Genomic DNA, 13,903 nt, shown 5'->3' on the forward strand with positions numbered 1-13,903 from the left:
CGAATATGACTTAAATAGAATTTGACTATTGGTCCATTTTGAGCCAATTTTCCAAAATGGGCTCAAATTTTGGAAAACTTGAACCAGGGATGTAAAAGTTACTACATTTATATCCCTGAAATTGAGCGTCTGTCTCTTTAAAAAGTTCTTAACTTTTTCTGACACTGCCTTCATCGCAACTATTCTTGGGAATCCTGGACTGTGAAGTAGCTGGTATGATAAGCTCACCGGACCTGCAGTTTCACAAGGTGTTTAATAATTGCTGGTCTGGAGGAGTTGAGTGGGAGACTCGGGAGAGAGATGCTCTACTGGACGGAATCTCAGCTGGAGACTGCAGCTCCAACAAGAAGTTTTGTGAAAATACAACTATATTCTCACTAAGCATGAGAGCAAGCGTTTATGCAACCCCGAATGACTGCCAAAGGAGATTAAGGAATTCTCAAACATGCATGAAAGAATCAAAGCAACACTCCAGTATGTTTTTGATGAGGGACTAACATTACATCTATCTATAAAAAAAAATGAAGCACAGATTCTGATATATTGATAATTTACAATATTTCATTGGATTTAGAAATGACAGCTTCAAATAACCCTTCGTACATGACATGACACCTTCACAATACAAATACAAAAGTTCCTCAAGCACTAATAATAAAATGTGTAAAATAAAATAGGCTATAGTGTGTATAATTCGACAGCAAATTAAGAGTTCACCTTCGCAAAGAATACATCAGAATCACATACATGAATACGATGACAATGATCTGCATGTCAAGAGTAACTGCAAAGTCCATTTCTTTTGGAGGCACGTGAAGGCAACAGAAGTCACGCGTTGTTTCTCTTCGAGAGAACAAATATGGCGGATGATGGAGAGTCATTGGAGTCTTGGCTTAGTGAGTACATAGTTCGTAATTTTTTCTCAAGCCTGATATTAATGCTACTGGTGTGCATGTATGTGCTCTATTTCCACATCTATCCGAATGATTTGTTCGATTCCCGTGACATGACCGTAGCTGAATATTAGCACGCTAACTGCTCTGTGTTGTCATCAGATGCTAACCCAGCTAACAGCAGATGATAAGTGTCACAAGCTAAATTCTCGTCTGCTGCCTGCCTTTGCATATTAATTCGGCATTAAATTGGTGTTGCTTCAAAACGTGATGAGTGTGTTATCCTAGAACGACTCAGTGTAACATTTGACTTTAAAAAAAAAAGTTAAATGTCGTCGATCTTAACCAGAGAAAGTTCGAACAGCTCCTGATATTGTACCAAAAAGCAGGATGACTGTTTAAGGTAGGGTCACTGGGTGTTCTTCACAGGGTGTAAGTTGTAGCTTTATGTCTGCTTTTAGTCACGATATGACAAAGTTCTGACATTATTGCTACCAGCTAAGTGTAAATATTGGAGAGTGCATCTGTATGGTTGTTTTGGTCGAGTCCTGCCTTCAAGACCCCATACCCTACCTATGTACACCTATATAATGTTGACATATAGTGTTTTATATGTTGCTTACGGAAGGACAATTAAATATATTTAAAATGAATTTAGATATTTTTGAGAGTGCATTGCCAGGATATGAACAAAAATATTTGTGGTACCTAGATTTTTTCCAGATATCAAACCATAAATGAGGCAACCTTATTTTTATGCCCATTCAGTCCTTCATAGAAACATCAAGGAACAGAGGTTGTACAAGGTTTACTAAAGATGAGAAAAACATTGAAAGCATATTAATATCTTTTGAGAAGCTCACTAAAAACAAACACAGTGCTGTACTAAAGTGCTTAATCCTATTTCTGGATTTCTTCTGTTTTTATTTGTATACTTCTCACTTACATGTTCCAGGTCAGCATAGGAAGTATAATATCAAACCAAGATAACTTGAGTATTTAAAAAAATATATTTTGAATAAAACTTTAATTTAACGGTGTAGAGATTTAACAAGGAAGGCAGATAACTTTTTTGCCTGATAAATTAAATCACCATATGAAAACCTCTATTTTGTGTTTAGTTTAGTTATTTTTCTCTGATATTAGAATTTGTTTGGTCTAAAATATTTAGATATGACAGAAAAGTAAAAACAAGAGAAACTGGTAATGGGACAATTATTTTTTTCTTACCAAAGGGTCAGGCGTCATTAAAAAAACAAAACTGTATTTTTATGGAAAAGCTGCAGTAAACACTAGTTATTGTTTTCAGTTCTGATTTAAAGGCGGCAGCTGCTTCTGCACATCTCAGGTTTTCAGGGAGTTTGATTCAGAGCTGAGGAATGTGGAAGCTCAATTCTGCTTCTCCTGTTTATTTCTGGTCCTGGGAACTGTTGACATAGCACCTCTCTGAACCTGAGGGGTCCAGGTATTTAGTACCTGACAAGCAGCTCTGAAATTTAGAATCCAAACATTTGACTCGTTGGTGATACTTCTATGTAGTTTGACTTTTTCTTTTTTTTCGTAGAGTTTTCAAATTTAGATTTCAGTCCATAACTAGTCCAATGCATCTATGCATGCTCCATGGTTTTTAGCTTCGTTGAATCCAGTTGAGTCCTGTGACCAGAAACAATAGCTTCTCTCTCTTCTGCATTAAGCTGGTGGAATTTCTGAACCCATCCACCCATTATGGACACACTTAGTGACTGTTGCCATGTGTTGACACAGAAACATAAAGTTGTGTGTCATCAGTATATCCATTGTAAAAATATTGCAGTACTACATAATAAGGTTCCAAATTTACAAATCTTGATACATAAGGTGTAGTGACTGTTAGTCTGCAGTCCATACGTAAGGATACGTGGTTTTGAAATGCAAGGGTGAAATGCATTTCATCCTTTGAGTTTGTATTTTCTCTTTTTCAGATAAAGCCACCAATCCCTCCAACAGACAGGAAGACTGGGAGTACATAATGGGTTTCTGTGATCAAATTAATAAAGAGCTGGAAGGGTATTGTCACATTTATTCATTTAGCTCAGTCTATCTCTTAGCATTCAGTCATATCCATTGAATCAGATTTTATGTGACCTCTCCTTTGTAAGCGTACATGCTGCTTTGTTAGCTCTGGTATTGAAAATTCCTTTTACATTCTTACTTTACTTGATATTTTTTAGTCCTCAGATATCTGTCAGACTGCTGGCGCACAAGATTCAGTCCCCTCAGGAGTGGGAGGCGATGCAAGCACTAACGGTGGGCACCTTCAATGCTTCAGTGTTTCCCCCCTAATCCCCTTTTGTTACATCCTACAGCATGAAGCTAATGGTGCTGGGATTCTTTCATAGGTTCTTGAAGCATGTATGAAAAACTGTGGACGGCGATTTCATAATGAAGTTGGAAAATTTAAGTTTTTAAATGAGTTGATAAAGGTGGTCTCACCCAAAGTAAGTAACAATAACACTCATATCCTCAGAAATCGTGACGATCAGGGCTGCACAACATATGGAGTTGCAATTGTCATCACCTCAATGTGTGCAGTATTGCAACAGCAAAGAACTCCTTTGATGTAATATTTGGGTAGCTTTTAAATTTCAGGTGCCAGGAATTAAAATTCTGCTGGTTAATATTGTGTTTGGCAATTTGTATGAGCTTTGTCGATGCCTACACCTTGACGATGGCTATGTTCATATAGCAGGTCTTGATGCGCATATCTGATCATTTTTCTGAAATCTAATTTTTGACATTTGTCTGAAAGATTTACAACCCAAAAGCATTGCCATCCCACAGCAGCTCTCTGTTTATGGAAGTAGTAATGGATGCCACTTAAAGTTGTTGAGCAATGGGAGCCGACAGGATTGTCACAAGATCATAAGAAGGAAGACATGGAAAAAAAAGCACAACAGATAGCAACGACCTTTTGTAGGGCATCGACTGCAACTTCTGTAGAGAAATCTGTTTGGACGTGTTGTCGGAACTCGAACTTATAACTGTAACTTTCATCTGCTCTTTTCCTGCGTCGTGCTTCTTCTGGTGCAGAACTATTATGACGCATGTCTCATCTCAGTGACATCAAAGTCAGATGAAATGCAGCACGACTGTTCAGACTACAGCCGCTTTGAAAACAATCGGATATGTATCTGATTTAGTACCGTGTATGGAAGTGGCACAAATCAGACTTTTTGGGGAATGAAATGATCAGAATTGGGCCGTTCAGACTGCCATGAAAAAGATTCTGTATATTGGTTGTATATATGCAAAAAAAAAAAAACAGATTTGGGGTTGCATGGGGTCGCATTTCCCTGCTGTGGGAATGTAGGCTTAGATGTTGGTGATCAAGATCCTCAAAGATCTTGATCAGTATAAAAATTGGTGCTAATATCAACATCTGCTAATTCAGTTTGGACCAATAATCAATATGTATTGATATGCTCTTGAAAAGCAGACCACATTTCTGACATTTCACTCTCTGCTTGAGTTAAACACAATCCTGCACTGCGTCATCATTCCTGCCACATGACCCAACAAATACCACATGCACAACTTTAACAGGCTTGGAACTGTGCTTATTCCTGATGTTGTGCAGCCTTGGTCGTGATGATATTATCTGCATTAATGTTTTGTGTGATTCTAAGATGAACTAATAATAATAGCCTTTGGTTTCCAGTACCTAGGAGACAGAGTTTCAGACAAAGTGAAAATGAAGGTCATAGAGATGCTGTATACTTGGACTGTGTCTCTTCCCGATGAAGCAAAGATCTGTGAGGCCTATCAGATGCTGAAATCCCAGGGTAAAGTATCGCTGTGGCTCCAATAAGCAAATACTGCAACAGGTACGAGTTTTAAATCTTTTTTTTTAATTGCGTGAGCTTTTTTTTTTTTTTTTTTTTTACTTTTTTTTTTAGGTATTGTTGTAGTTGACCCTGAAGTCTCCCTGAATGCCACATTAATCCCCTCACCTTCTCCACGTCCCAAGAATCCTGTATTTGACGATGAGAAAAAGAGCAAGGTCAGTTTAACACATTATGTGTTTGTGTGAATACCCAACATTCTCTGCAATAGCCTCAGACCAAAGAATGCCCAATTTAAATAGAATAGAAGTTTCCTTTATTGTTCCAGACTGTTGAAATTCAAGAGCATCGAGTTACAAAAAGGAAAAGGTGTTAAAAATGGATAATAAAAAAAAACAAAAACAAGATAAGTAGTAATGCACTGTACAAGAAGATAACATAAAAATATTGTGCAGTTTGTCCACGAACAGGATTTAGGTTTGTCCTCGATGTAAACAACACAAACTGTGTTTAGATTGTGCTGGCAGCAGTCGATCCACGGATTAGGCTTGCTAGTACTTTCATTTATTTATTTTCTGTTGTTGTTGTTTGTGGGAGATGATAATCTTACTTCTGCCTGCTGCGTCTGTGGGAAGAGAGCCTGGCTGATTAAAGCTTTTTCTAATTCCTCTGCAGAGATTAGCAGAACTTCTGAAAAGCAAAAAACCCGAAGATCTTCAAGAGGCGAATCGGCTCATCAAGAACATGGTGAAGGAGGTGAGTTTAGCTCAGATTTAATCAGAGCTACTTCCATCCACACACAACCGAAACCCATTTGTGTGTCACAGGACGAGGTGCGATCACAGCGAGCCGCAAAGCAAAAAAACACGCTGGAGGCCGTCAGCAACAGTGTGAAACTCCTTAATGAAATGCTCGCTCACTTCAGCCCAGAAGACTCCACTGAGGAAGATAAGGAGCTTATAAAGGTCTGTGTTTTGTGATGACAGGTGAATAATGCCATTCGTTGGCCTTTATTAACCTTTCTGGAAGCTCTGTTGTAACGTTCATAATGCTGAACCACATCTGAGTTAAATCTATGTATCAGAGGATTTTCTTTTTTTATTCTACGTATATAAAATAAAGATTTACTGACGAGAGGAAAGGCGTTGCTTCTCTGTGTTTTAAAGTTTCCCTTTAGTGTTAAGAATCTAAACTTTATGTCTCATTATTTTCAGGAACTATACAATGACTGTGACAAGCTCAGACAAACAGTATTTAAACTGGCTACTGAGACCGAGGATGATGACAGCAGCTTGGGTAAAGATGGTCTCATTCTCTTGTTTTTGAGCTAGTTTTTTTTTTTTTTTTAAACGTACCAGAAATACATTGAACCCAAAGTTTTGCTTTGTATCATCCTGACTGTCGCTCTAATGTTTACACACCAGGAGAGATCTTGCAGGCCAATGATGACCTCTCCAGTGCAATTAATTCCTATAAGAAGATAGTCGAAGGGCAGTCCATCAGCGGAGACGCTGACGTTGCACAAGGGACTCAGACTCCAGCCACACAAGGTACAGTCTGCATCGGGGTGTGGATGGGAACTGACAAATTTGAAAACTAAATACTGCTGATGCGCCGATCAAATAACTAATAACTCGCTCTGATTTAGTGCTGCATGTGTTAGATTTGTCTTCACTTTGTTCTGTCAAATTTACAAAAAAAAACGGCAAGTTTACAAGTTGATGAAATGCTAGAAAACGTCTGCAGGCAAGGTCAGTCACTTCATGATGTCAAAAGGAGAGTTGTTGCCCAGAAACATTCTGAAACATACAAAGTACAAACTGTGAACTCTGTATATTAAATTCAGCCGTTTTTTTTATTTTGGCTCTTGTATTGTACTCAAAATGTTTTTTTCATTTTGTTTTGTTGCTGGCCTGAAAAGGACTGAGTCAGGAAATGGATGTAATTTTAACAGGAAAATCTGGAGGAACTCTGCATTTAGCCCTCTTTCTCAGACACCACTACTTAAAGTCTTCTGAAACTCTCTTTTTATTTGCTTTTGGCACTACTCTGCTTTGCTCTACCACACACAAACCTGCTTAAGGTTTTATGTGTCTGTGTATATTTAGAGCAGACCTTACTCTTTAAAGTTAATGGGAACATGATTTGATTTGAACAAATGCCTTTCTTGTTCTGCTTTTTTTTTTTTTTTTTCACAATTTCTTAGGCTCTGCAGGTACAAACAAGTCAGAGATTCTTATTGACCTGGTGGGTCTGGACACCAAGAGTCCTTCTCAGCACGAACCTCAAACCTCTTCTCTGGTTTTTTCGGGCGACTTGCTCTGCGGATCGACGACCACCGATCCTCAGTCCAAGACTGCAGCTCCACCCTCTGCTGCCCTCTCCCTGCTGGACGAGGAGCTGCTATCTTTAGGTACAAACCTTCAGACTAAATCTTCTTTTTAAGTCTTTGCTTGATGATCTGTTTCGTCTTAAAAATGAAATTTGTGTAAATTTGCAGGCCTTAATGATCCTGGGCCTGTAGTCAATGAATCAAGCACCTCAAATCAGAGCAATCATTTACCACCTTCACAGGTATTTAATCTAAGACCCTAAGATCTGGAGCATTTTACCGTCTACCTTGCTGAATGTAGCTCTGATTATAATTAAATGTGTTTCCAGGACTCTGGTCAAGACTTGGCTCTTTTCGACTCTAGTTTGCCTCCTGCCTTTGATGCACTTTCAGCACCTTCGCTGTTCCAACAAGCCCTCTCTACGACACTAGCGCCAGCGACTTCAACCAGAACAACTACAGCTTCCTCTGCCTCCAACTTCCCCGCCTTCTTCACGCCTCCAGCTGCTACGGCTTCAGATTTGCCGCCGTCGGTCATTTTCCCACCGCCGCTCGGCTCGGCGCTGACCGCCGCGGCGCCGGCAGGTCCTTCGCCGTCGCACAGCGTGACCGCGCCAGCCTTCTCTGCCGGCCGTCAGCATGTCTCCTTACCTGGGGCCTTCCAGCCCGCCGTATCCTCTCTCAGTCACAATTTGCAAGACCTCGCCATGCTGGATCTGGGCGGGAGTGATAAGTGAGTACCATTCAATTCAAATGTCACACTTTTAAATGATGTGCGAGCTCGGTCCTTGTTTCAGCTCTGGAAACGGTGCATCACCTGTCTTTTGGTTCTGCTAGGATTAAGACATAGAAGCCATGTGCTGGAGAGAGAAGATAGTAGGGAGTTAGCAGGAGAAATGCAACATTAAAGATCTTTTTTTTTTTTTAGCGACAGTCTGATAGATTCTTCCCGCCTCCAGCTCTTAGACTCTATAACCTAAGAGAGTTATAGAGTCTAACTCTAACAGCAAGGATGTAAACAAATGTTTGCATCCTTAATGGCATTTGCACAGTTATTTTCTCATTTTAAATAACACTTCTGAAATTATTGTACATCTTTTTCTGCACTGATGTGCTGATATATTGTAGTCTGTTGTGTTTTTCACATCCCTTGGATTGAGTGCAATATTTCTATTCCAATAACTGCACAGTATTTTTTTTATGTTATAATCATATACCGTATATTATTACTATTATTGTTGTTAATCTTGTTTCTTCAGTATATTTTCTCATGTTGTGAACCTATATATGTATCTGATGCTGCTGTTGCACCTGAATTTCCTCTCTGTGGAAACATAAAGGCCCATTTCCTCTGGTGGCCATTACATGTACATTTGACTACGGTCACAACCTCAGGGCGTTTTACTGGCACTTTATCTGGCAGACCAACATAAAGTAAAGCATAATTTTTTAAAGTAGAAGCAACATGATTCATGTTTTGCGCAATTTTTAACACGTCAAAATTTGAACGTTTTTGTCTAGCATTTGTGTTCATCCCCCTTTACTCTGATACCAGTAAAAAATAAAAAAGTCCAGGGAAGCAAATATTGCACACCAGTTATCAAATTATAATTTTTTTTCTTTCTTACTTGTGTTGGTCTATTGCATAAAGTGACAGAATTCTTCATTGTGACATGACTAAATGCTGAAAACTTCATGAATACCTTTGCATGTATTTTTCAAGGCTGTGTTATTATAGCTGATAAAAGGAAATGTTCTTGTAAAAGTCACAATGTGAAACTATTGTTGTCTACATCTTCACAGCTTTACTCAATTTTCTGTTGCATAGAAAAGGCAAGTTTGAAATAAGTAGCATTTTCATTTCTCAATACAACTGGCTACAAATAAATGGTCTGAAACCTTTGCTTACCTGCAGCAGGTGAGAATAGATCGGATCTAAATGATGACGGTTAAACCTTCCACATTAAAAGGAAGATATTTTCTATTGAGACGTTAAGTGTGCTAGTTACACAGATAATGTAACTGCAACCTTGATTTCTGTTTTTATTTGAATGTGAAAAAGAAATTACCTTTTAAACAGAAAAAAAGTTTGTAAAGGAAAGTACTTCTCTTTTCATTTGCAACACCTCTTGATAACTCCCAACTTTTCCCAAAATGACGTTTTCCTTCTCCCCCAGATTATTTGACCGCTGCTTTTGTTTCCTTCCAGTCACAGTGGAACGTCGACTACGGCGATGATAACTGGGATGCAAGGGTGGTCTACTCCTCCGGCCCTCCGAAGTCACCCAGACGACAGCCCTCTGCTGCGCTCCTTGTCTCCCATCCAGCCCATGAGCCAGGCGAGTCCAAGCAAAGGAGACGAGGTTTCCCTGGCTGCTGTTTTTGTTCCTCTGGAAGCCATCAGTCCAAGTGAGTTTGTTGAAAAGAACCTAATGATTTCTGTTGGTTTTGTGCCAGTAGTTGCTGACGTTTGGATTCTGTTGTGGAAAACGGCAAATGTATTTTCAGAGCTAAAACATTTGACCAGTACACACGTGCCCTGTTCTAATAATGAAATGCGACAATCTCGCAGTAATAACAATTTCCTGTCAGCCAAAATGGCAGCTTTTAAAAATACAAATAAATGTTTTGAAATTGGTTAGAATGTTCTTTTTTCTAGTCCAAAATTTGATTCCCAATTTTAATAGATTTTTTTTTTCCATTTGCTTTTCTCCTTAAAAATTAAAGTACAAATTGAATGCATCTTAAAAATTGGCTTTTATTTCAGTCATTAACTCCGTGAGTTAATCTAGATTCATAGCTGAAATTAAAACGCGCTTCTCAAACAAGGTGGTAGTTTGAGAAATCAATTTGAACAATTGATTTTAGCAAGTCAGTTGCTAAAATCAATTTAGCAATTGATTCCACCAATGAACTCCTTGTTCCATCAATGAACAAGGAGTTCAATGGTGGAAAAAATAAAAAGATTTTCCAAAAATGAAATCTTCAAAACAAAACGCTCTATTAATCGATTAAATTAATTCCTCCAAAAAATAAGTCAAATGATTTTATTTAAAAAAAGTTAAACTTTCTCATGGTTGGATGTTGGTGAAACAAGAACTTATGACAGTGCTGTTAAAATTAACTGCAGTTGATGGTTTTATTTTCTTAATCAACAAAATATGCTCTGTAGGCGATTTTTAAAAGCACCATATTTTAGCTGTTATGGTGACTGGGGTTTTGAACTTTGATGTTTTTTTTTTATAACACTATTCAGTCTCTGCATCTTGCCAGGATTCCATTCACTGCAAGGAATTTTGAGTTCTTTTCGCTCTTTCTTTGTTGTTGGTCTGAGCATTTATTAGGCCGCTTTATAAAGTACACTTTGCTATTACTGGAGTTTCATAAATTCAAATCAAATGTTTCTTGGGTAGTATTATTTTTTTGAATTTTTTTTTTACAATCTCACTCCAGATGCTCTCATCTAGGGAGCGCATTCTGTTGCGCTCACACTCACATTCTGCGAGTGTGAGTGTGAGCGCACGAGGTTGGGAAGGTGTGGTTGGGGTCATAAGCTGCCACCTCTCCTGGATCACCCCAACCTGATCTTAAAATATAACCATTCCTCAAGGGATCAGGTTGTAGACATATTTTTCTCTCACACACAGTGCAGATCAGGACGTTGGAGTTTCTTGATCAATTAAATTCTGCCTGATGGAGCTTGGTGCTTATTAGGCCAGAGCTGACTGAACGTCTGCCACAATCCAGGAACAAAAAGAAACGGATTAAGTGTGCTGTCGGCACTGGACTGACGGCCCTCTGGCCTTCCTCTGGGGGCTCGCTAGGATTGATTCGAGCAATGCTACAAATATCAGACAAATTTATCGACTGAGTTATTGCCTCATTTTGCTTTTGTTGTTCTGTTCTTGCTGCTGATGTGTGCGCAGTTTATTGAATTTACAATTTTGGCTCTGAAAGTCAAAATTCAGAGTCAAAATTGTGAACCTAATAGTTACATGCAGTGACTCTTCACAACTCTCTAAAAACGTTCTCTTCTCTTTGGAAAAAATTTTTTATGGCTTTACTTAAAATTTTTGGAGCCTAAGTGAGCCTGAGTGAAAGCATGTGTTGTTTTTGCTCATCTCGTCAAGCGGCAGGCTCTCGCAGCTGAGCCTCTCCCTCTCCGTCGAGAATGCTAATGAATCACCAGTGCCTTGGGTGACCCCCTCAGTCAGGAAGTAAACATAAAGCTGGATTTGTCTCAAATATGTCATCAAGTAATTCTCTATCTCTACTATTTATCATTTATCAAAATAATCCTGATTTATAATATTTTCCATAATGAAGCAGTCTTAGTCCAGAGCTAACTTGCATACCTCCTCAGACATGTTAAAACTTCTGTAACTATTCATGAAAAAAAAAGTATTTTTACCCATAATTTGACATCTTGGATTCCACTAAATCTTTTGTAATCTGTGAACATCTCACTGTAACAAAATGCCCAGTCGATGAAAATATTTCTACAGTAAGCGGTCAGTTTATAAAGTGTTTCTTGGAATAAGAGCGTTTCTTTGAAAATCAAAATATTACATTTTACTACCACCTAGTGGTGAAAATGGGCAACTGACAACGGTAAAGAAAGATGTGGTTATATTTTCCTCAAGTAGACCCTAATTTACCGTATTTCACTGTAATTGTGATTTGAAAGCAGAGTATTTATTTATTTATTTTAAAAAAAAGGACAGCTTATTGCATTTAGAATAATTTTGCAGCACTGCCTTCTATAGCTGCTAGTGAGTGGATGCCATTTGTCTGGTAAATCTTTGTACATACTGTGACAAAAAAAAAAAAAAGAGAATAAATCACCACTTCATAAAATCAATTTATCTATTCCACACATTTGCTATTAATCAGCTGCTGCATGAAATGTTTAATCTAAATTGAGGATTTCTGGATTTTGGGAGATGAAAGAGACAAAAACCCTCCCGACTCCACTAAGGGACAAGGGTGTACAGAAAATGGATGGATGGATGGACGGAAGAGACAAATGTCCTCCAAAAGATGAGGTTCTCAGTTTTTGACTGACGTCGGTCTGTCTGGTGTTTATAGGTACGCTCTGTCCTGTGACGGCGTATGACAAAAACGGTGTCCGTGTTCTGCTCCATTTTGCCTCGGACTGTCCCCCCGGCAGGCCCGACGTTCTGGTGATGGTGGCGTCGATGCTCAACACCGCCCCGCAGCCTGTTAGGAACATAGTTCTCCAGGCTGCTGTACCCCGGGTAACAGTTTATATGTTTGTGTTGCTACTTACAGGTTTTTTTTTTATTTTTTTCTTGAGTTTTATTAAATCTTCTCAAATTTGAGCGCCTGGATTTCTTTTCTAACAACATCTGCAGACGATGAAGGTGAAGCTGCAGCCGCCCTCCGGAGCAGAGCTGGCCCCTTTCAATCCAATTCTTCCTCCTGCTGCCATCTCTCAGGTCGTGCTGCTTGCCAATCCTCTGAAGGTAGATTTCACACACACACACACTGCTTGAACTTAAATCCCTGTAAAATGCACCGAAGTCTGTGCTTATAATGTGACACGATGGGAAAATGCTCAAGGAATACAAATATGTTTGCCAGGCAGTGTAACATGAGTCTGTTTGTGCTTTTCTGTGTCTCAGGAAAAAGTTCGGATGAGATACAAACTGATGTTTACGCTGGGAGAGCAGTCCTTCACAGAAGTGGGGGAGGTGAATGACTTTCCACCTGCTGATCGATGGGGGGCTCTATAGTTACATTTTCCCATTATTTAAAGGTGGGTCTTTTGCAGTTTTGTGCATCAGCAAAAATCTACAAAAGACTTGAAATCAAGAAGGTTTAGTTAAATAAAAACTTGAACAAACCATGACGGGTTTAAGATGGTCCAGTTCGACCTGTGATTACAAACTAGTGTGACCTGATATCTTGAATGTGGATAATGGCGTTGAAGCCAGTCATGAATTATAATTAAATTAATATTTTTCTCTGAATTTATTTCTCATATTTAAACCTGACTGAGCTGAACAACAAAAAAGGCAAAAAAAAAAAAGTCTCATTTTTGATATTTCCGGTTGAACTCTGACATTATGTGAGATTAATGCAGGTGAATAAAGGTCCAGAGACAAACAGTGGTTTATTTGAAGGCTTTAACTGAGACTTGACTTCCGGGGTTTTACACTACTATGGTTTTAAGTATTCTCATTACGCATTTGATTAATTTGTGAATGGAAGAATCATATATGTTAACATTCCAGAAAAAAAAAACCCAAACAAACTGTGCCGTCATTCTGCATTCTCGCCTGACAGAAATGGGCTTCGGTGCACCTTATTTTCACCAGATGTTCTGACATGTATGCGTTTTTAACCAAACCCTGTCGAGGATCTGCTTACAGGAAATAAGGAGCTGCTAGAATCACAAGACAAATGATCATACTGTTTAAAATTAATATAACGGCATGAATATTGTACATTTTCTTCTGCCGCTGCTTTTAAATGATGTGGAAACTCACCTAAGGGGTTAGATCAGTGTAAATGACTTGTGTTGTGTGGGAGCTTCAAATTAGAAATGTTTTGCTCTTTTGTTATTTATGTCCTGAAACAATAAAATAGGTTTTTTTTTGGGGGGGGGGGGGTGGGGGGGTATTTAAAAACTTTAAATCTGTCAGTGGTATCTACAACTTTCTTTACATATTTCTTTTAAAAGTATTTATTTGGGATTGTTGAATTGTCATTGCGTATTTTTGAGAAGCATGGGAACAATAAAAGAGATTAATCTATTTGTATTATACTCTTTGTCTGATTTGCCTTGATTTTTATTTATTTTTTACACTATTGTTGAAGATGTTATAACTGAG

The 13,903-nt window shown here is 38.5% G+C and overlaps 1 protein-coding gene across 1 annotated transcript; it reads left to right on the forward strand.

Annotated features, from left to right (window-relative positions):
* The first annotated feature begins 793 nt into the window (after positions 1 to 793).
* gga3a (golgi associated, gamma adaptin ear containing, ARF binding protein 3a) lies at positions 794 to 13,303 on the forward strand. Its single transcript, XM_015043454.1, has 17 exons — positions 794 to 896; positions 2,855 to 2,939; positions 3,104 to 3,179; positions 3,272 to 3,370; positions 4,591 to 4,714; positions 4,829 to 4,932; positions 5,390 to 5,470; positions 5,542 to 5,679; positions 5,929 to 6,010; positions 6,139 to 6,264; positions 6,921 to 7,127; positions 7,215 to 7,288; positions 7,376 to 7,779; positions 9,256 to 9,455; positions 12,135 to 12,304; positions 12,422 to 12,532; positions 12,692 to 13,303. The coding sequence occupies exons 1-17, from the start codon at positions 860 to 862 to the stop codon at positions 12,800 to 12,802; spliced, it is 2,229 nt and encodes a 742-aa protein (XP_014898940.1). The 5' UTR covers positions 794 to 859; the 3' UTR covers positions 12,803 to 13,303.
* The last annotated feature ends 600 nt before the right edge of the window (positions 13,304 to 13,903 follow it).

Source organism: Poecilia latipinna, unplaced genomic scaffold, assembly GCF_001443285.1.
Source record: "Poecilia latipinna isolate Pla-1442-1.1 unplaced genomic scaffold, P_latipinna-1.0 Scaffold634, whole genome shotgun sequence".
Lineage (NCBI taxonomy): Eukaryota > Metazoa > Chordata > Actinopteri > Cyprinodontiformes > Poeciliidae > Poecilia > Poecilia latipinna.

Bases quoted from the DNA above. Each gene is read 5' to 3' on its own strand.
- gga3a (XM_015043454.1), top strand. From the start codon at position 860: ATGGCGGATGATGGAGAGTCATTGGAGTCTTGGCTTA. The intron at 2,940-3,103 runs GTATTGTCACAT...GATATTTTTTAG, and splicing joins ATTAATAAAGAGCTGGAAGG to TCCTCAGATATCTGTCAGAC. The intron at 6,011-6,138 runs GTAAAGATGGTC...TTTACACACCAG, and splicing joins GGATGATGACAGCAGCTTGG to GAGAGATCTTGCAGGCCAAT.